The 20,203-nt window shown below is 44.7% G+C and overlaps 2 protein-coding genes and 1 pseudogene across 3 annotated transcripts in view; all 3 read left to right on the forward strand.

Annotated features, from left to right (window-relative positions):
* SNAP29 (synaptosome associated protein 29) overlaps positions 1–20,203 on the forward strand; it is a 34,224-nt gene that overhangs the window by 5,467 nt on the left and 8,554 nt on the right. For both annotated transcript variants that reach the window (XM_012776679.2, XM_075996759.1), the window contains exon 2: positions 8,125–8,321. In XM_012776679.2, coding sequence (XP_012632133.1) covers positions 8,125–8,321 — 197 coding nt within the window. The remainder of the gene's footprint in view (positions 1–8,124; positions 8,322–20,203) is intronic.
* LOC142863499 (polypeptide N-acetylgalactosaminyltransferase 1 pseudogene) lies at positions 1,146–6,516 on the forward strand (annotated as a pseudogene).
* On the forward strand, positions 8,594–9,051 carry LOC142863500 (cytochrome c oxidase subunit 6C). The gene has a single exon (XM_075996760.1). It carries the CDS (start codon positions 8,703–8,705, stop codon positions 8,928–8,930), a length of 228 nt encoding a protein of 75 aa, XP_075852875.1. The 5' UTR covers positions 8,594–8,702; the 3' UTR covers positions 8,931–9,051.

Below are 20,203 nucleotides of genomic sequence, written 5' to 3' on the forward strand. Positions count from 1 at the left end.
GCACGAGCTTGCAGTTGTGTCTTCCCAGTGGGGTCATGTGGACAGCACTTAACTTCCAGCAGTGATGTGTGACAACACACACAATATTGTCAACCAAGGAAGCTTACTCAAGCCTAGTGTCTGGAGTTTTTATTGTGGTTCTGTCACAGGCATGGCTAGGTTTTGTCTTCAACTCCTCCAGAGGTCAAGCTCATACCATGTAGCCCAAGTCCCCCATCATAAACTATCTGGCCTGGCCTAGGGCTCATGGAAGCAAGGACACTCTTACCAGGCAGGATATTCCAAAGGCGAGGGCCAGGCCTTTCTGGGGAATGTGGCATGTGTGAACAACCCAGCCCTGCTGAGTAGGTCTTTTTCTCGGCCCCAGGTCAGCCTGCATACAGACAGTGAGGGCACTAGTGCTACCACTATAGCCCTCAGTGGTTTTTTTGTGGATCTTAAGACCCAATTTGGCAGGGCCACCTGCCCACCGGGGGAGCCACCTGCAGTGGCTGAGCAGGCAGCCCAGCAATCTGCACTGTGGCCTGGGGGACCACACCATGATCGCCCTGGCCGGCTCTAAGGAGCACTTGCCACTGTGCATGGAACAAGGAGATGTGGGACATGTGGATTTGGGATATGAGTTAATTTGAAAAACCACTTTGGGGATATGAATGTGATTTCTGATGAAACTGGATCAGAATAACTTTCATGATCTTTGTATATTTATATGTATATATTTTTAAATTTTGCATTTGGCTTAAAGTGCCATGAGAAAATTTGCATATTGCAAGGTGGTCCTAGCCACCTCCTTGATTTGGGTACTCTTGAGTGTATTCCTGCTGCTTTACTTCGGTGAATGCAACAAATGTGATGAAGAAAAGTAGAGAGGACTCCTGCTGGGGATGTTCTAGAGCCAGTACAAAAGCCTCATGAAGGTCCTAGAGAGATGGAGAAACCAGCTGTCATTCCTAAAGAGGATCAGGAAAAGATGAAAGAGATGTTTAAAATCAATCAGTTCAGTCAGGTGCGGTGGCTCACGCCTGTAATCCTAGCACTCTGGGAGGCCAAGGTGAGTGGATTGCTCGAGGTCAGGAGTTCGAAACCAGCCGGAGTGAGACCCCGTCTTTACTAAAAATAGAAAGAAATTAATTGACCAACTAAAAATATATATACAAAAAATTAGCCAGGCATGATGCAACATGCCTGTAGTCCCAGCTACTCATGAGACTGAGGCAGGAGGATTACTTGAGTCCAGGAGTTTGAGGTTGCTGTCAGCTAGGCTGATGCCATGGCACTCACTCTAGCCTGGGCAACAAAGTGAGACTCTGTCTCAAAAAAATAAAATAAAGTAAAATCAATAAAATCAATCAGTTCAATTTAATGGTGAGTGAGATGATTGCCCTCGACAGGTCTTTGCCAGGTGTTAGTTTAGAAGGGTGTAAAACAAAGGTGTATCCAGATAGATAATCTTCCTACAAGTGTGGTCATTGTTTTCCACAATGAGGCTTGGTGCACACTTCTGCAAACTGTCCATAGTGTCATTAATTGCTCTCCAAGACACATGATAGAAAAAATTGTTCTAGTAGATGATGCCAGTGAAAGAGACTTTTTGAAAAGACCTCTAGAGAGTTATGTGAAAAAACCGAAAGTAGCAGTTAATGTAATAAGAATGGAACAATGTTCTGGGTTGATCAGAGCTATATTAAAAGGAGCTGCTGTGTCGAAAGGCCAAGCGATCACCTTCCTGAACACTTGTTGTGAGTGCACAGTAGGGTAGCTGGAGCCTCTCTTAGCCAGGATCAAACATGACAGGAGAACAGTGGTATATCCTATCATGGATGTGATTAGCGATGATACTTTTGAGTACATGGCAGGCTCTGATATGACCTATGGTGAATTCAACTGGAAGCTTAGTTTTTGCTGGTATCCTGTTCCCCAAGACAAATGAACAGAAGAAAAGGTGATAGAACTCTTCCTGTCAGAACACCTACAATGGTAGGAGGCCTTTTTTCTATAGACAGAGATTACTTTCAGGAAATTGGAACATATGAAGCTGGAATGGGCATTTTGGGAGGAGAAAACCTAGAATTTCTTTTAGGATTTGGCAACATGGAGGAACTTTGGAAATTGTTACGCACTCACACATGGGACACGTGTTTCGAAAGCTATACCTTACACGTTTCCAGGAGGTACACAGCAGATTATCAATAAAAATAAAAGACGACTTGCAGAAGTGTGGATGGATGAATTCAAGAATTTCTTGTATATAATTTTTCTAGGTGTTACAAAGGTAGATTATGGAGATATATCATTGAGACTTGGTCTAAGACAGAAACTACAATGTAAACCTTCTCTTAATACCTAGAGAATATTTATCCTGATTGTCAAATTCCACGTCACTATTTCTCATTGGGAGAGATACGAAATGTGGAAACAAATTGATGTCTGTATAACATTGCTAGAAAAGAGAATGAAAAAGTTGGAATTTTTAATTGTCACAGTATGGGAGGAAATCAGGTTTTCTCTTATACTGCCAACAAAGAAATTAGAACAGATGACCTTTGCTTGAATGTTTCCAAACTTAATGGCCCAGTCACAATGCTCAAATGCCACCACCTAAAAGGCAACCAGCTTGGGCGTATGACCCAGTGAAATTAACCCTGCAGCATGTGAATAGTAATCAGTGCCTGGATAAAGCCACGGAAGAGGATAGCCAGGCGCCCAGTGTTAGAGACTGCAGTGGAAGCCAGTCCCAGCAGTGGCTTCTTCAAAATGTAACCCTTCCAGAATATTCTAAGACCAAATTTACAAAAAAAGAAAAAAATAAGGATTTACTGGACTACCTCAGCATACATTTCTGCCACATTCTTAAGTAGCAAAAAAGGAAAAGTGCTTTCCTCTTCTGCAGGATGTAAGGCTTATCAACCATTAAAACTTAGACTCCTCTAGCTTTTCACTAGCTGTGAACCAGCCTTCCTGTCCCTGAACATGAAACTGTATAGTGGTGAGACTGTGCACACTGATATTTATAAGATTGAGAGTCTATCATCAAGAATCATGGTAGAGATCACGCCTGTAATCCTAGCACTCTGGGAGGCCGAGGCGGGAGGATCACTCAAGGTCAGGAGTTCAAAACCAGCCTGAGTGAGATCCCATCTCTACTAAAAATAGAAAGAAATTAATTGACCAACTAAAAATATATATACAAAAAATTAGCCGGGCATGGTGGGGCATGCCTGTAGTCCCAGCTACTCAGGAGACTGAGGTAGGAGGATCACTTGAGCCCAGGAGTTTGAGGTTGCTGTGAGCTAGGCTGACGCCATGGCACTCTAGCCTGGGCAACAGAGTGAGACTCTGTCTCAAAAAAAAAAAAAGAATCATGGTAGAGAATACTTAGACAGTGAAACAATCAACAAAATGTGCTTTCTGGAGAGCTGCATCTTTTATGGTTTGCTTGCACATCTGTAATTTCTACTGAATGTGCTGTCATAAATAAGAGATTTCCAAGATTTTTTTTCCTGATTAGAACTGGTAACCAGCATATTAAATATTGATTTAAAAATAAATGAAAAAAACTGCAACCAGATTCAGAATCATGAAAACATTTTTATAACAAAAAAATATTAAACAGGGTTTAAAGAAAATTAAAACAGAACTATGAGAAGTATAATTTGTTATAATATCAAATTTCTATATAGATTTTATACCTCAGTGGGGAAAAAATAACTGATTCCAGTGACATTCATTTTATTTTCATCTGTGATAGTTATGGATGCTTTTATTTTCCTTGGGGTGCTGAAATTGAGCTGAAACACAAAAGGCTCTTTGAACATAGTTTTAATTTCTTTCTACAGTTTTTTTATTTGGTTTGTGGGCTGTTGGAATTGTAATTTTTAATTGCCTTCTAAAAATTGGAGATTAAAAAAAAAAGACCCAATTTGTGTTTCTGACGCACTCAGTGCTCCAGCTGCTACAGTCAGACAGCCCCGGGTCTGAGTATGCTCGAGTATCCCCAGCAGTGCCTCTGTGTGTGTGTGTGTGTGTGTGTGTGTGTGTGTGTGTGTGTGTGTGTGTGCGCGCGCGCGCGCACTTCCTTGGGAGGGGAGAGATGACATGGAGAGAGATTTTAGATTTCTAGATTCAGCTTGGCAACTTCAGATTGACCCCCATCTACTTATTAATTTGTACCTGAGTTAATTACAAACTCAGGAACCTAAGGGATACTCATCAGGGAAACCTCAAGCCTGTGTGACGTTATAAAATTTGTTGGGATCTACCACCCCTTGAAGGCCTAGGCGTCATCCTCTGGGTGTTTCCCTCTGAGTTAGTATTGCTACTCCTCACCCCCAGCCACCCCTTCAGCACATGATTCCACTTCCCCTCTCAGTTCCTGCAGCTGCCCCAAGCCTCGTGACCTCCTGACTTCTCAGCCTTGCACTCTCCTCAGACTTCATTCATCAGGGGACCTCCCTGACCCGCTTTAAACCAGGCCAGGAATCTCTGCAGGGTGGAGGGCTCGCTCATCTGGCAGAGTAGTGACCGCCTGTGATGCTTTCTTTTCTGCCTCCCCCATCAGACTGTAAGCTCAACGAAGCAAGGACCCATCTGCCCTCCTCAGATTGCCAGCCCCGCAGTGTTGTCAACAAATTAAAAAAAACCCTGCCCTCCGTTAGACTGTAAGCAACATCAGGACAGAGATTTTAGGTGTTTAATTCACCCTTGATTGACTAGCACCTGGAACGTACCCAACAGAGAGTGGGTCCTCAGTGGCATCTGTGGGCAGAGATCTTGCTGCCCCCCCCCCCCCCGTCGATGTGGGTGTGTTTTCAGAGAGCACTGTGCCAGCAGGGACGCCTGGCCTCTGCAAGTCCTGCAGGGCCCCGGATGTGATCCGTGTGGTGTGTGCCCTCACAGGGTCTTTGTCTGTCTCCTGCTTCCCCTTCCCACTATCAGGGGATCCTTCTACTTGATGAAAAGCCACAAGCCACAAAGGAATTGAAAACTCTCTATTGCTGCGAAGTCCCCAGCAGTGTGCCCCAGCCTAGCCAGATGCCTTCTCTGACCATCTTCTTTTTCCAGTGCAACTTTTTTTTTCCCCTTCCCACTCCACTCTCCAGTTCAACTTTTGAAAACTCCTTTTGGGGCTCAGTGGAGTAGGGGGGAATCACCCATAATGCTTAGTAATCACCTGAGCCAGGTGAGCACTTTTATGTGAGTGTCCTTTATACTGAGGGCACTTTACAGAGCTTGCGACCCTTGCAGCCAACCCCGTCCCTTCAGGGACCTCGTTCTGCCAGAGACAGATGAAGGCATGCCATAGCTGCGCTTCTAGGGCATGGCGACACACCTTGGGACCTGGAGCGTTTGAAGCCTGTCTTCATGGTGGCTGAGGTGCAGGTGCCTGCCCAGCCTGTCCTTAGAGGCCGTCGGTGCTCCCTTTCCTGGTACTCCTGGAGTGTGCTCAGCCAAGCTGCCTCGCCTCCTTCCTCCTTGGTTAGAACTAGGTCATGAGCACATTGAGTCCAGTCATCTCCTCTGCCTCCTAGGGGTAGAGTTTAGCAGAAGAAACTCCTCTTCCTTTGCTGGCCTCATGACGTCCAGTGAACACTAGCTTCTAGCACACAGAAACTTTCAGAGGCCAGAGCAGCACTCACTTCCCTGGCCTTCCACCCTCACACACAGGACAAGCCACCCTCACGTATTTCTGTGAGCTTCCATTGGAACATCTCAGTCAGATATCTGGTTTCCTACCAAGCGGGCATAGTGACACAGACTCTTTGAGAGTTGCAGAATGTGTCACTTGTGAATACAAGAAAATAAGGTCTCACTTCAAACTGGGGAAGGTTTGGTCAAGTTCCCCTCCCGTGCAGCTCTCCAAATTGAGATGGGGAGGCCGAGGTGAGAGGCAGTGTGGTTGATGAGGTTATCCATGGTGGGAACAGCTGGCTGTGAGGGAAGCCAAAGACCACCCTCCTGGTGTGACGGCATAGTGTCCATCACACCCAGACCCCAACCCTGGCTGCTTTGGATGTCTTTCCAGCTTCAGACTCCATTGTCACCCACCTACTGGGACTGGACTGATTTTTTCTGAGTTTTATGAAGTCAAAAAATGTGGATGCTGGAGAAAATCATTTGAATCCCAATTTATAGCTCTGTCTGGTTCCAGAAAAGATGACAGTATGGACATGGAGATGATAAACCTGAGGTGTTGAATGAAGTGGAAACTCCGAGTATATTACTGGCTCTTTTTTTTTCCTTTCTGAAAACTAGCCCTTGCAAGATTTATATGACATATTGAAGAATGCAGTCCAGAAAACATTTTACTTGAAAAGCCCGATGATTTGTTCAGACATGTCTCCTAAGCTTGTGAAAAACAAATGTTCAGGCCGTGTCCAGTGGCTCACGCCTGTAATCCTAGCACTCTGGGAGGCCGAGGCGGGAGGACTGCTCAAGGTCAGGAGTTCGAAACCCGCCTGAGCAAGAGCGAGACCCCGTCTCTACTAAAAATAGAAAGAAATGAGCTGGTGAACTAAAAATATGTAAAAAAAAAAAAAAATTAGCCAGGCATGGTGGCGCATGCCTGTTGTAGTCCCAGCTACTCGGGAGACTGAGGCAGGATGATGGCTTGAGCCCAGGAGTTTGAGGTTGCTGTGAGCTAGGCTGACGCCACGGCACTCTAGCCCGGGCAACAGAGTGAGACTGTGTCTCAAAAAAAAAGAAAAGTTCAAAACTATAAAGTTGAACAGTTCTAAGTTTATTTCTAACAAATGTTAAGCAAAGTTTAACAGTAAATTTAACCAGTATTACAGCTTTTTGCCTCTATGTTTTATTTTTAAATTTCACCCACTGCACAAGAACTCAGTTTCCACGTTGAGTCCCCGTAGGCTCTAAAGACCTACTGACACCGTTTATGTCTAACATTTGTATCTAAAATGGGCTCCAACAACCATCTACAGTTTCATTTCTGCCCTTCCCATTTCTAGGTGTGTGTTTAAGTTTTTTCATGACTTTGTTTTTAGGTATCAAGAGAGAACATCTCTAAAGAATGTTTGCATAGTTAAGGTAATTGCTAGCCACAGGGAGAGGCAGGGAAGGAAGGTTCAGAGGAAGGCAGCCAAGTGCAGAGGCTGCCTCATGATGTCAAGCTGGAGAGGCTCTTCATGGCCAGGGGACACAGCTGGAGTGGCTGTTGATAAATCCTGAGATAGGGCCTGAGGGGAGCTTGTCACAGGTAAAGGAAGGTCGTGGTGTTGCTGTTGTGGTGACTTCACATCCGCAGCCAGAACCATCTGCTCTGGAGCAGGGAGGTCCAGGCTGGCGCCCTCAAAGCATCACTCACGCGTCCGCTGGATAGATGTGCTGTGAGCACCTGCTGAGTGAGGCCCTGGAGACTGAGCAGTGAGCAAAGCAGGTCTCTGCCTAGAAAACAAAAGCAGGTGCAGGGTGGAGTGCCACAGGCTATTGGAAGGTGAGTCTTACTTTAGAGAAGCTGTTCAGGCTACGCTTCTATGAGGAAGTGGTCTTGCAGTGGAGACTTTAATTGAATGAGCCATACAAGTGTCTGTCTGAGGAGCATTACAGACAGAGAAAGTGGCACATGCAAAGGCCCTGTGACAGGGCCACCCTTGTGATGGGTTCTGAAGCTGAAATTGTGGCTGGGCTAGAGTCAGACACTAATAGTCCCAGAGGGGATGCCAGTCCATGAAATAGAACTTGAAGATTTGACCAGGGCCAGGAGGCTCAGGTGGCCCAGTAGGAACTCCGATATCTGAACAAAAAGAGTAGAGAATCAGAGTCCAGGGGACAGTGCCAGGTCCATGCCTGTGAGGGTTACCAGGGCTGGGAGGCTAGAGAGAGTTTCCACATGGGCACACGTTCATCCATCTTAACATGGTTCTGTGAGCCAACTTCTCAGGAAAAGTGGCTCAAGAGCAAGTAAATCAAGAAGAGATAGGGCAGGGAGGGAGAAACAAAGGAATGTATTGTCAGAAAGGATAGTATGCCCTTCACAGATGGTAGCATCTATCCCTGTTTTGTACTCACTGAGGGTTTATGAAGTGCCCGCTGTGCGTGCTCGGTTCTCTACTGGGTTGGAGGTGAATTACAAAAAGATCTAATGCCGCAGCCTCTTGATTTCTCCAGGAACTCGTCCGTCAGCGAGGAGTCTTAACACGCACGGAGAAGATGGTGGACAAGATGGACCAGGATCTGAAGACCAGCCAGAAGCACATCAACAGCATTAAGAGTGTATTCGGGGGGCTCGTCAATTACTTCAAATCCAAACCAGCAGAGACCCCACCTGAACAGAATGGCACCTTCACCCCCCAGCCCAACAGCAGGTGAGTGTGGATGTGAAGGAGCAGAAGGGGGTTTAGTGCAAACGGCCGAGGCTTTCAGTCTGTGTCTGTGCCTTGAAGGAAGCCAGAAACCTCCTGAGTTATGCATCAGAAGGGATTTGTCTTCAAACATTTTGAAACAAGAAACTTGTCTGCCCTGCTCCTGACTACATTCATTGGATTGACGTCTAGTCTGTAAATTCTGCATAAATTGGGTCTCCACGAAATTACTACTCCAATAATTGGGACCCCTATATTTTGAAAGAGAGGATGTTCACCTCAGACAGCTTAAACACTACAGATGTGACAGAATTTTTGCTTTAAAAACTCTTCACGAGGAAGGACGTGTTGAGGTAGGCATACCGGTCAAGGACAGTCACTACCATGACTTCCGGCACTTTGGCGAAACCTCAGATGCGTGGCCTCCTGGCCAGGCGTCTACGGATTCATATTGTTGGGGCATTCATAGTATCCCTGGGAGTTGCAACCTTGTATAAGTTTGGTGTGGCTGAACCAAGGAAGAAGGCATATGCAGATTTCTACAGAAATTATGATTCTATGAAAGATTTTGAGGAGATGAGGAAGGCTGGCATCTTTCAGAGTGCAAAGTGATTTTGGAACATAAAAGAATTTCTTGACCTGTGTTCCTGAGCTATGAATATGTGGGCTGATGAATAGTTTCTCTTGATAAATAAACCATTAATAAATACTGTGGAAAAAAAAAAAAAAAAAACTCTTCACATACAAATGTTCAGGTTACGCAAAAAAAAAACAAAAAAAAACTCTTCATATCTTTTTTCTATCTAATTCAGTTTTCCCATTGATTTTCTTTTTTTTTTTATTTCAGCATATTATGGGGGTACAGATTTTAAAGTTTCAATAAATGCCCTTTCCCCTTCCCCCCACAAGTCTGAGTATCCAGCATGACCATCCCCCAGATGGTGCACATCTCACTCATTATGTATGTATATACCCGCCCCCCTCCCACCTGCCCAATACCCTATTACTGTAGTACTTATGTGTCCACTTAGGTGCTGCTCAGTTAATACCAGTTTGCTGGTGAGTATATGTGGTGCTTGTTTTTCCATTCTTGGGATACTTAACTTAGTAATATGGGTTCCAGCTCTAACCAGGAAAATATAAGATGTGCTTTATCACCGTTGTTTGTTAGAGCTGAATAGTACTCCATGGTATACATATACCACATTTTATTAATCCATTCTTGGATTGATGGGCACTTGGGCTGTTTCCACAGCCTTGCAGTTATGAATTGTGCTGCTATAAACATTTGAGTGCAGGTGTCTTTTTTTGTGGAGTGTCATTGGATCTTTTGGGTACATGCCCAGTAACGGGATTGCTATATGAAATGGTAGATTCACTTGTATCGCTTTAAAGTATCTCCATATTGCTTTCCACAGAGGTTGAACTAGTTTGCAGTCCTACCAGCAGTGTAGCAGCGTTCCTGTCTCTCCGCTTCCACGCCAGCATTTATTGTTTGGAGACTTTTTGATAAAGGCTATTCTCACTGGAGTTAAGTGATATCTCATTGTGGTTTTGATTTGCATTTCCCTGATTATTAGAGATGTTGAGCAGTTTTTCATGTTTGTTGGCCATTCTTCTGTCTTCTTTAGAAAAGTTTCTGTTCAAGTCCTTTGCCCACTTTTTAATAGGGTTATTTGATTTTTTTCTTGCTGATTTTCGTGAGTTCTAATTATATTCTAGTTATCAGCCCCTTATCAGATGTGTAGGATGCAAAAATTTTCTCCCATTCTGTAGGTTGTCTGTTTACTTTCATGACTATTTCTTTGGCTGTGCATAAGCTTTGTAGTTTGATCATGTCCCATTTATTTATTTTTGTTGCTGCTGTGATTGCCTTTGGGGACTTCTTCATAAACTCGTTGCCTAGGCAGATGTCTAGGAGAGTGTTTCCAACATTTCCTCTAGAATTCTAATAGTTTCATACCTTAGGTTTAAGTCTGTTATCCAGCGTGAGTTGATTTTTGTGAGAGGTGAAAGGTGTGGGTCCTGCTTTAGCCTTCTACAAGTGGCTATCCAGTTTTCCCAGCACCATTTATTGAAAAGGGATTCTTTTCCCCAGTGTATGTTTTTGTCTGCTTTGTCAAAGATTAGATGGCTATATGAGGATGGTTTTATATCTGGATTCTCAGATCTGTTCCACTGGTCAATATTCCTATTTTTGTGCCAATACCAGATTGATTTAATTACTACAGCTTTGTAGTATAGTTTGCTATCTGGCATTTTTTTTTTTTTTTTGAGACAGAGTCTCGCTTTGTTGCCTAGGCTAGAGTGAGTGCCATGGCGTCAGCCTGGCTCACAGCAACCTCAATCTCCGGGGCTCAGCGATCCTTCTGCCTCAGCCTCCCAAGTAGCTGGGACTACAGGCATGCGCCACCATGCCCGGCTAATTTTTTGTATATATATTTTTAGTTGGTCAATTAATTTATTTCTATTTTTGGTAGAGACGGGGTCTCGCTCAGGCTGGTTTTGAACTCCTGACCTTGAGCAATCCGCCCGCCTCGGCCTCCCAAAGTGCTAGGATTACAGGCGTGAGCCACCACGCCCGGCCTGATATCTGGCATATTGATACCTCCCATTTTGTTTTTGTTGCCTAGAATTGCTTTTGATATTTGGGGTCTTTGGTTCCATACAAAGCGTAAAATTATTTTTTCTATATCTGTGAAGAATGCTGCTGGGATTTTAATAGGTATTGCAGTGAATCTGTAGATCAGTTTGGGTAGTATAGACATTTTAATGATGTTGAGTCTGCCTATCCACGAGCATGGTATGGATTTCCATCTGTTTACATCCTCTGCTATTTCCTTCCTCAGTGTTTCATAGTTCTCCCTGTAGAGGTCTTTTACCTCCTTGGTTAAGTATATTCCTAGGTACTTTAATTTCTTTGTTGCTATTGTGAAGGGAATTGAGTCTTTGATTTGGTTCTCAATTAGATTGTTGTTGGCGTATATGAATGCCTCTAATTTCTGTGTATTGATTTTGTATCCTGAGACTTTACTAAATTCATTTATCAGTTCCAGGAGTTTCTTGGTTGAATCTTTGGGGTTTTCTAAATATAATATCATATCATCAGCAAACAGTGAAAGTTTGATCTCTTCTGCCCCTATTTGGATACCTTTAATTCCACTTCCCTGTTTGATTGCCATAGCCAAGACTTCCAGCGCTATGTTGAATAGAAGTGGAGAGAGTGGGCAGCCTTGTCTGGTTCCAGTTCTAAGTGGAAATGTTTTCAATTTTTCCCCATTCAGTATGATGTTGGCTATGGGTCTGTCATATATGGCTTGTATCATTTTTAGGTACGTTCCTTCTATGCCTATTTTATTAAGTGTTTGTATCATGAAAGGGTGTTGAATTTTGTCAAAAGCTTTTTCTGCATCTATGGAAAGAATCATGTGGTCTTTGTTTTTGCTTCTGTTTATGTGGTGAATTGCATTTATAGATTTACATATGTTGAACCATCCCTGCATCCCTGGGATGAAGCCCACTTGGTCGTGATGGATTATTTTTTTGATAAGCGTCTGGATTCGGTTAGCTAAGATTTTGTTGAAAATTTTTGCATCTATATTCATTAGGGATATTGGTCCGTAGTTTTCTTTTTTTGTTGCATCCTTTCCTGGTTTTGGTATCAGAGTAATATTCGCTTCATAAAAGGTGTCGGGGAGGTTTCCGTTCTTCTCGATGTTGTGGAATAGTTTCTGCAAGATAGGTACTAGTTCTTCTTTGTAAGTGTGGTAAAAATTGGGTGTGAAACCATCTGGACCGGGACTTTTCTTTTTAGGGAGATTTTTAATTGCCGTTTCTATTTCAGCTCTTGAGATTGGTCTGTTCAGGAAATCTATTTCTTCCTGGTTGAGCCTAGGGAGGCTGTGTATTTCTGGAAATTTGTCCATTTCCTCCACATTTTCCAGTTTGTATGCATAAAGATTTTTGTAGCATTCATAAATTATATCTTGTATCTCTTTGGGATCAGTTGCGATAGCTTCTTTTTTGTTCCTGATGGAGCTTATTAGAGATTTCTCTTTTCTGCTTTTTGTTAGCTTAGCCAATGGCATGTCAATTTTGTTTATTTTTTCAAAGAAGCAACTTTTTGTTTTATTAATCTCCTGAATAGCTTCCCTGTTTTCAATTTCGTTTAGTTCTGATTTGATCTTGTTGATTTCACTTCTTCTGCTTGGTTTGGGGCTGGTCTGTTCTTCTTTTTCCAGCTCTTTGAGTCGTTTCATTAGATTGTCTATTTGTGATCTTTTTGACTTTTGGTTATAGGCATTTATGTAGATAAACTGTCCTCTCAGAACTGCTTTAGCTGTGTCCCAGAGGATTTGATAACTTGTCTCTCCATTCTCATTTTGTTCATAGAATTTTTTTATTTCCATCTTGATTTCTTCATTTATGAAGTAATCATTTAGTAGGAGGTTGTTTAATTTCCACGTTTTTGTGTAGAAATGTAAGTTTCTGTTACAGTTGATTTCTACATTTATTCCACTGTGATCTGAGAAGATACATGGTATGATTTCTATTTTTTTAAATTTCTTGAGGTTTACTTTGTGTCCTAGGATATGGTCAATCTTGGAGAATGTCCCGTGTGCTGGTGAGAAGAATGTATATTCAGTGAATTTTGGGTAGAATGTTCTGTAAATGTCAGTCAGACCCAATTGTTCTAGAGTTTTGTTTAAGTCCATTATTTCTTTATTAATTTTCTGTTTGGAGGATCCGTCTTGTGCCATCAGTGGGGTGTTGAAATCTCCGGTGATTATGGAGTTGCTATTAATCCATTTGCTTAGCTCCAGTAAGGTTTGCTTTATGAATCTAGGTGCACCTAAGTTGGGTGCATATATATTTAAAATTGTTATCTCTTCTTGTTGAAGTGTGCCCTTCACCATTATATAATGACCCTCTTTGTCTTTCACTACTTTGGTGGTTTAAAAACGAAATCGTCTGAAATTAGAACTGCCACACCAGCCTTCTTTTTGCTTCCACTTGTTTGGAATACTGATCTCCACCCTTTTACTTTTAGTCTATATACATCCTTGCAGGTTAGATGTGTTTCCTGAAGACAGCATATACTTGGCCTGTATTTTCTTATCCATTCAGCCAGCCTATGTCTCTTGAGTGGAGAGTTTAAGCCATTCACATTTATTGAGAGAACTGATAGGTAAGGTAGATTACTGTTCATTCTGTTGGGTTGGATGTTGTTGCTTTGATTTCGCTCTTGAGCCATTGTAATATCTGGCCTTTAATCTTTGGGTTTTGGTTGTTTTTATATTCGTGAGTTTTTATTATGGTTTTCCGTGTGTAACAGTGTTTTGAGTACTTCTCGTAGGGCTGGTCTTGTCTTGGTGAATTCTCTGAGACTTTGCTTATCTGAGAATGTCTTTATTTCTCCTGATATACGAAGGTTAGTTTTGCAGGGAATAAGATTCTAGGCTGAGCATTGTTTTGTTTCAGAAGAGTGAGAATGGGTCACCAGCCTCTCCTTGCTTATAAAGTCTCAGTAGAGAAGTCTGGTGCTATTCGAATTGGCTTTCCCTTGTATGTTACTTGCTTCTTTCATCTTACAGCTCTTAGAAGGGCCTCTTTAGTTGATATTTTGGTCAGTCTGATGACTGGATGTCATGACGTCTTCCTGTTTGCATTGAATCTCCCAGGGGTCCTCTGAGCTTCTTGAACTTGTATATCGAGATTTTGAGCAAGGCCTGGGAAATTTTCCTCTATTATATCTTCAAATAGCTTGTCCAACCCTTGAGTGTTGTCTTCTTCCCCTTCTGGTAACCCTATGACCATCACATTAGGTTTCTTCACTTAATCCGACATCTCTTGTAGGCTTTGCTCTTTTCTCTTGTTTCTCTGCTCTGTCTCTGCGACTGATTTATTTAATTGGAGGGTGTTACCTTCAATCACTGAGATTCTTTCTTCTGTTTGATCTACCCTGTTCTTGAGACTTTCCACTGTATTTTGCAGTTCCCGGAATTGATTCTTCATTTCCAGGAGTTCGGTTAAACTTTTCTTCATTGTGTCAATTTCTTTATTGAACTTTTGTTCCAGGTCCTGGAGGCTTTTTGTGGTTTCTTTTTGTTAGTTATTGAGTTGTTCTTGCAGGTCGTTGAATTTTCTTACAATCCACATTTGAAATTCCTCTTCTGTCATTTTGGTTGCCTGATTTTGGTTGGTGTCTGTTTCTAGGGGGCTAGTGCTACTCTTTGGGGGTGTGTTTTCCATTTGGTTCTTCATATTTCTGGAGTTCCTTCACTGATTTCTTCCCATGTCAATCAGTTATTGTTTCTTTCCTTTAGGTTTTCGTTTGGGTATTCACACGCCTTGTTTAGTTTCTGAGCAGGTAGGTGCTGTTTGTGGGTGATATTTGACCAGTCCCTGTATAATGAGTCAGTAGGTGCCGTGAAAAGGGTGTGCAGGATGTCCTCCCTGTCAGTAGGTGGCGCTTGCTTGGAGGAACAGGCTACACTGTTGTTTTTATGTCCTGTTATCAGCTCTTGTTCCTGTAGAGAGGCACTCTAGAGCCTCAGGTGGTCGATGGGGCCCTGGGACTTCCAGGTGTGTCCTTTTCTCCCCCTCAGTGAGGGCTGGTCTAGGAGAGAGTCTAGGCGGAGCTGGGTTGGGTAAGCCTGCCCTCAGGCACCACCAATGTCATTAGCAGAGGTCAAAGTTCTGTTCTCTGCTTCCAGGAAAAAAGCTGTCAGGGAGGGGCTGGAATGGCCCGGCTCAGTCATTAAGTCTGCGTGTCAGGTGGGGCTGTCTGAGACTCCTGAGACCTGCAGTCTGGAGCGGGCCTCGCTTCTTTCCACCCTCCCCAACTCTGCAGCTACTCCTGGGCCTCTGCCAACAGGCCAGACCACACGCCACCAGCCTTCCCTGACTGTGATGCCAGTGGGGAGGTTCCCTGCGCAGGAACGTCACCTGGGCTTATGGCTTCCCTTTGGGAGGAGGGTTGCCCTCTAGGACGCTGATCTGCCCCTGAAGGCACACACACCTCAGTAGGGAGGTTCCCTGCGTCACCTGGGCTTATGGCTTCCCTTTGGGAGGAGGGTTGCCCTCTAGGACGCTGATCTGCCCCTGAAGGCACATACACCTCAGTAGGCTGTTCTCGAATATCCCTTCTGTGCCCCAGGCAATGCGAGACCTCGGTGCACAGGATCTGGTCTGCAGGTCTGACCTCTGGGCCCCAGAGTTCAAACTATATCCCCACCAGGGAGATGAGTGCCAGTCCCAATTCGCCCACGGAGAGCCCAAGCTGGGTCGATGTCTCTCAGCCTCAGGGTCTGCCCTGTTCTCCTGGGATCACTGTGCCAGCAGCACCTGGGAGGGCTGGCGAGTAGGGAGCTCATGGTCTGAGTTCCCCTCAGTCAGCTGTAGGGCCCCAAATGGGAAGGTCCCGTTCCCTGGAGGTGCCTCCGGCTGGTGGCTATATTGTCTCTCTGGGCAGCTGTGGGTAGGGTCGGCGGAGGGGAGAATGAGGCAATGAGCCACCTGCCCCGTGGCTCGGGTCTGTGCACACAGAGGTGCCCCAAGGGATTTGGGAGCCTGGCGCCGTGTGCGCTAACTGCTCACTGGAGGCGGCCATCGCTGGGCTGGTGTCCGCAGGTCTTTCCACCCGCTGGGGAGGCCACCAGCAGTCCCAGATGCAGGGCAGGGGAAACTTGGCTGACTCACCTACCCTTCCCGCTGGTCTCCAGGCTGCTCCGGCGGTCTCAGCTTCCAGTTCTCCTCCGCAACCTCCTCCTGTGGAGTCTCCCGTGGTCTCAGGTGCCCCTCCTTCCGACCCTCATTTGCTGTATGCTCCTCTTCTTGCTTCTTTCTTCTAATTTCTACTAGAATCTGTCTTTTCTGCAGACACTCTGTCTGGCGGTGTTCTCGTCCACCATCTTGATTCTGGCCCTCCCTTGATTTTCATTTTAAAGTTAAACTATTTTCCTCAGAAGTTTTGGCTAGAAATATAGTAAATTCATACATGAGGTTTTGACAGGCATGAGTGTCACATGTTCAAGGATAAAAGAATTGAGTTTCTGTTAAAAGAAATTACTATTTATATCTCAGATCATTCTGTCTGTGTTTATTAGAAAAACAACATAGCCTATTATAGGAAATCTATACTTTCTTTTTTTACCTACCCTAGCACAAAAACTGAAAATTTAGATTTTCCCCTTATTCAGTATTTTCATAGTTTTTTTCTTTTTTTGAGAGAGAGTCTCACTCTGTTGCCCAGGCCAGAGTGCCATGGCGTCAGCCTAGCTCACAGCAACCTCAAACTCCTGGGCTCAGGCGATCCTCCTGCTACAGCCTTCCGAGTAGCTGGGACTACAGGCATTCGCCACCATGCCCGGCTAATTTTTTCTATATATTTTTAGTTAGACAGCTAATTTCTTTCTATTTTTAGTAGAGATGGGGTCTCACTCTTGCTCAGGCTGGTCTCAAACTCCTGATCTCGAGAGATCCTCCCGCCTCGGCCTCCCAGAGTGCTAGGATTACAGGCGTGAGCCACTACACCCAGCCCATAATTTTTGTTTTTGTGGTTTTTTCCTACCAAGTCTTACTCTTGTTGCCCAGGCTAGGGTGCAGTGGCATCATCATAGCTCATAGCTCACATAGCATCATAACTGCAGCCTGGAATCTCCGAGCTTAAGTGATCCTCCTGCCTTAGCCTCCCAAGGAGCTGGGACTACAGGCGCATTCCACCAAGGCTGGCTCGTTTTCTATTTTTAGTAGAGACAGCGTCTCCCTCTTGCTCAGGCTGGTCTTGAACTCCTGAGCTCAAGCAATTCTCCTGCCTCAGCCTCCCAAAGTGCTAGGATTACAGGCATGAGCCACCGCACCTAGCCTTGGGATTTTCATAGTTGTAATCAGTATTTCTTTGGTTTTGTAGCCTTTTGCTTCCATTTAACCCAGAAAAATGTTTGATATAATGTGATTGCACAGGTTTCATAGCCATTTCTCTCTTTTTGTTTTAATTCTGTAATACAGCACTACTTTAAAACAGTATCACTGAGGTACAGTAAAATGTTTCCATCTTAAGTGGAGGGTATTACTGGAAACAGTGTTCAGAAAAAAAAAAAAGTGGAGGGTGATGACTGTGTACCTGTCCTGGATTTTCCAGCTCAACCCTAATTTTAAATATCTGTCACTCTTTTATCCCCAATTTTAGTTGTTTTTTTTTTTCCCCAATGTATAAATCAGAAAGATGTTTTATATCCTAATTTTTGGTAACCTTTAATTAGTATAGGAGAAGGTAGGATATTCATTCACTGTGGACTAGGACATCCTCCTAGCACAAACTCAGGAGCATAGCAAGCCTGTAGAGTGGGAAGCTGGCGAGTTTGTGATTGGCGCCTTCTGTTTCCTGCATGCCTCTTTACCAAGGCTGCTTCCTGGCACTTTTGGAGGCCCCTACAGCCCTTAACATTGCTATAAAAGCCATTAAGGTCCTGTGGCTCCAAGGGCAGTTTTATGGGTTGGGCACAGTGGCTCACACCTGTAATCCTCCGGGAGGCCAAGACGGGAGGATCTCTTGAGGTCAGGAGTTTAAGACCAGCCTAAGCAAGAGTGAGACCCTGTCTCTACTAAGAATAGAAACAGAAGAAAGTCAGTTTTCTGGTTTTTTTGAAGCATCTTTAAAACTCAAAGCCTTCCCGACAAAGGCTTCCCATTAGTAGGCAGCCATAGTTATTTCAGTGAGGTTGGCTTCAAGGTACCCAACATCTGCCGTGCATGGTGGCTCACACTTGTAATCCTAGCGTGCTGGGAGGCCAAGGTGGGAGGATCGTTTGAGGTCAGGAGTTTGAAACCAGCCCAAGCACAAGCGAGACCCCATCTCTACTAAAAATAGAAAGAAATTAATTGGCCAACTAAAAATATATAGAAAAAATTATCCGGGCATGGTGGCGCATGCCTGTAGTCCCAACTACTCGGGAGGCTGAGGCAGAAGGATCACTTGAGCCCAGGAGATTGAGGTTGCTGTGAGCTAGGCTGATGCCACGGCACTCACTCTAGCCGGGGCAACAGCATGAGACTAACACCACATACGTGGCAGCACACGGAGGAAGGCCAGCTTTGAGATGTGTGGCTGGGAGGTGGCCAAGCAGACTCAAATCAAGCGTCTCTTCCTACGCCCAGCCTGGCTACGCACGGTTCCCAGTGCTCAGGGGACCAGCTGTATGTTCTGGACCTTCAGGCGCTGCTTCTGAGGAGTGAAACCCTCCAGTGGTAAACCCTTCCATGTCACGAGGCCGTGCTGTACTCTGGAGCACTGGAGGCTGCCGAGCGTTGGCCTGCAGGAGTCTGGACTTGCTCTTACGAGTGGGAAGTCATTAAAGGCTGGGCACAGTGATTTATGCCTATAATCCCAGCACTTTGGGAGGCCTAGGCAGGAGGATTGTTTGGGGCCAGGAATTCCAATACTAGCCTTGGCAATATAGTGAGACCACATATCTACAAAAAGTTTTTAAAGGCCGGGCACGGTGTGGCTCACGCCTGTAATCCTAGTACTCTGGGACGCTGAGGTGGGCGGATTGCTCGAGTTCAGGAGTTCGAGACCAGCTTGAGCAAGAGCGAGACCCCATCTCTACTAAAAAATAGAAAGAAATTAGCTGGACAACTAAAATATATATATATATATATATAAAACTAGCCACGCATAGTGGTGCATGCCTATAGTCAGAGCTACTTGGTAGGCTGAGGCAGGAGGATTGCTTGAGCCCAGGAGTCTGAGGTTGCTATGAGCTAGGCTGACCCCACAGCACTCTAGCCCAGGCAACAGAGTGAGACTCTGTCTCAAAAAAAAAAAAAAAAAAAAAAAAATCAGACGAGTGTGGGGTTGCACACCTGTAGTCCTAGCTACTCAGGAGGCTGAGGCAGGAAGATCGTTTGATACTCCAGCCTGGGCAACACAGCCAGACCCTATTCATTAAAAAGAGAGAGAGAGAGATGCGTGTCAGGATTACTTTAGAAAGATGTGCAACACCCATGGAGACTAAGGGTTTGAAGGAAGAGGGTCAAGTTGAGAGGCATTGCCGTAATCCACGTAAGGGTAAAGAGAGGAAACGCAGAAGAAGGAGCTGAGTTTCTGGGATACCTGAGTGGTCAGAGATCAGGGGGCATTTGTTTGCCGGGGTCGCTGGGTGTGGCACTGTGCAGAGGGCGGGCAGAAATCTCCAATAAGCATGGTTCCCAGCTTTGCCGGCAGAGTGACAAGGCTGAGCGGAGGTGGAAGAGAGCAGGCTGTCACGGAGGACAGCTCCCAGCTGCAAGCACCTGCGCTACCCGTGGGGGCCCAGTGAGGTGTCAGGCACAGTCTGACTGACTCTGAGCTATTCAGAGATGTCTCTGTCTACAGAAGAGTTAGCAAACTAGACTTGTGGGCCAGGAAGCAAAATCAAAGCTATTTTGTGGGCACCAGTGTGACAAGAGAAAAAAACAAATTTTTAATGGCAAAATTCAACATACAAAAACAGTAATAGTTGAACATAATTTTTTGGGAATACAGGCCAACTAATGAGAAGAATGAAATTCTTAATTGAGGTTTAGAGTTAATCATCTGAGGTCCAAATGGTTGTCTGCAAAGGCTGTCCTTTGCTCATGGCCACACAAAAACAGGTGGTGACATTTTGTTATGTGTGTTTACCAGAATAAATAAAGAGAACTGGGAAACAAAACAAAAACAGGGTGGGCTGGGTTTGGCCCACAGGTCATAGTTTGCTGACTCTGGCCTTCAGTGCCTACGTGGTGGTTTCATATACCTTTCATCTGCCCGGTCCTAAGGCACCGCGTTTCCCTGAGGGAGGGCCGCCTGCGTGGCCGCTGCACTTCTGAGGCAGGGGTCTTCATAAGCTTGCTGCGCAGCC

Source organism: Microcebus murinus, chromosome 22, assembly GCF_040939455.1.
Source record: "Microcebus murinus isolate Inina chromosome 22, M.murinus_Inina_mat1.0, whole genome shotgun sequence".
Lineage (NCBI taxonomy): Eukaryota > Metazoa > Chordata > Mammalia > Primates > Cheirogaleidae > Microcebus > Microcebus murinus.

Excerpts from the sequence above, each read along its gene's own strand:
- LOC142863500 (XM_075996760.1), top strand. The coding sequence starts at position 8,703 with ATGACTTCCGGCACTTTGGCGAAACCTCAGATGCGTGGCCTCCTGGCC.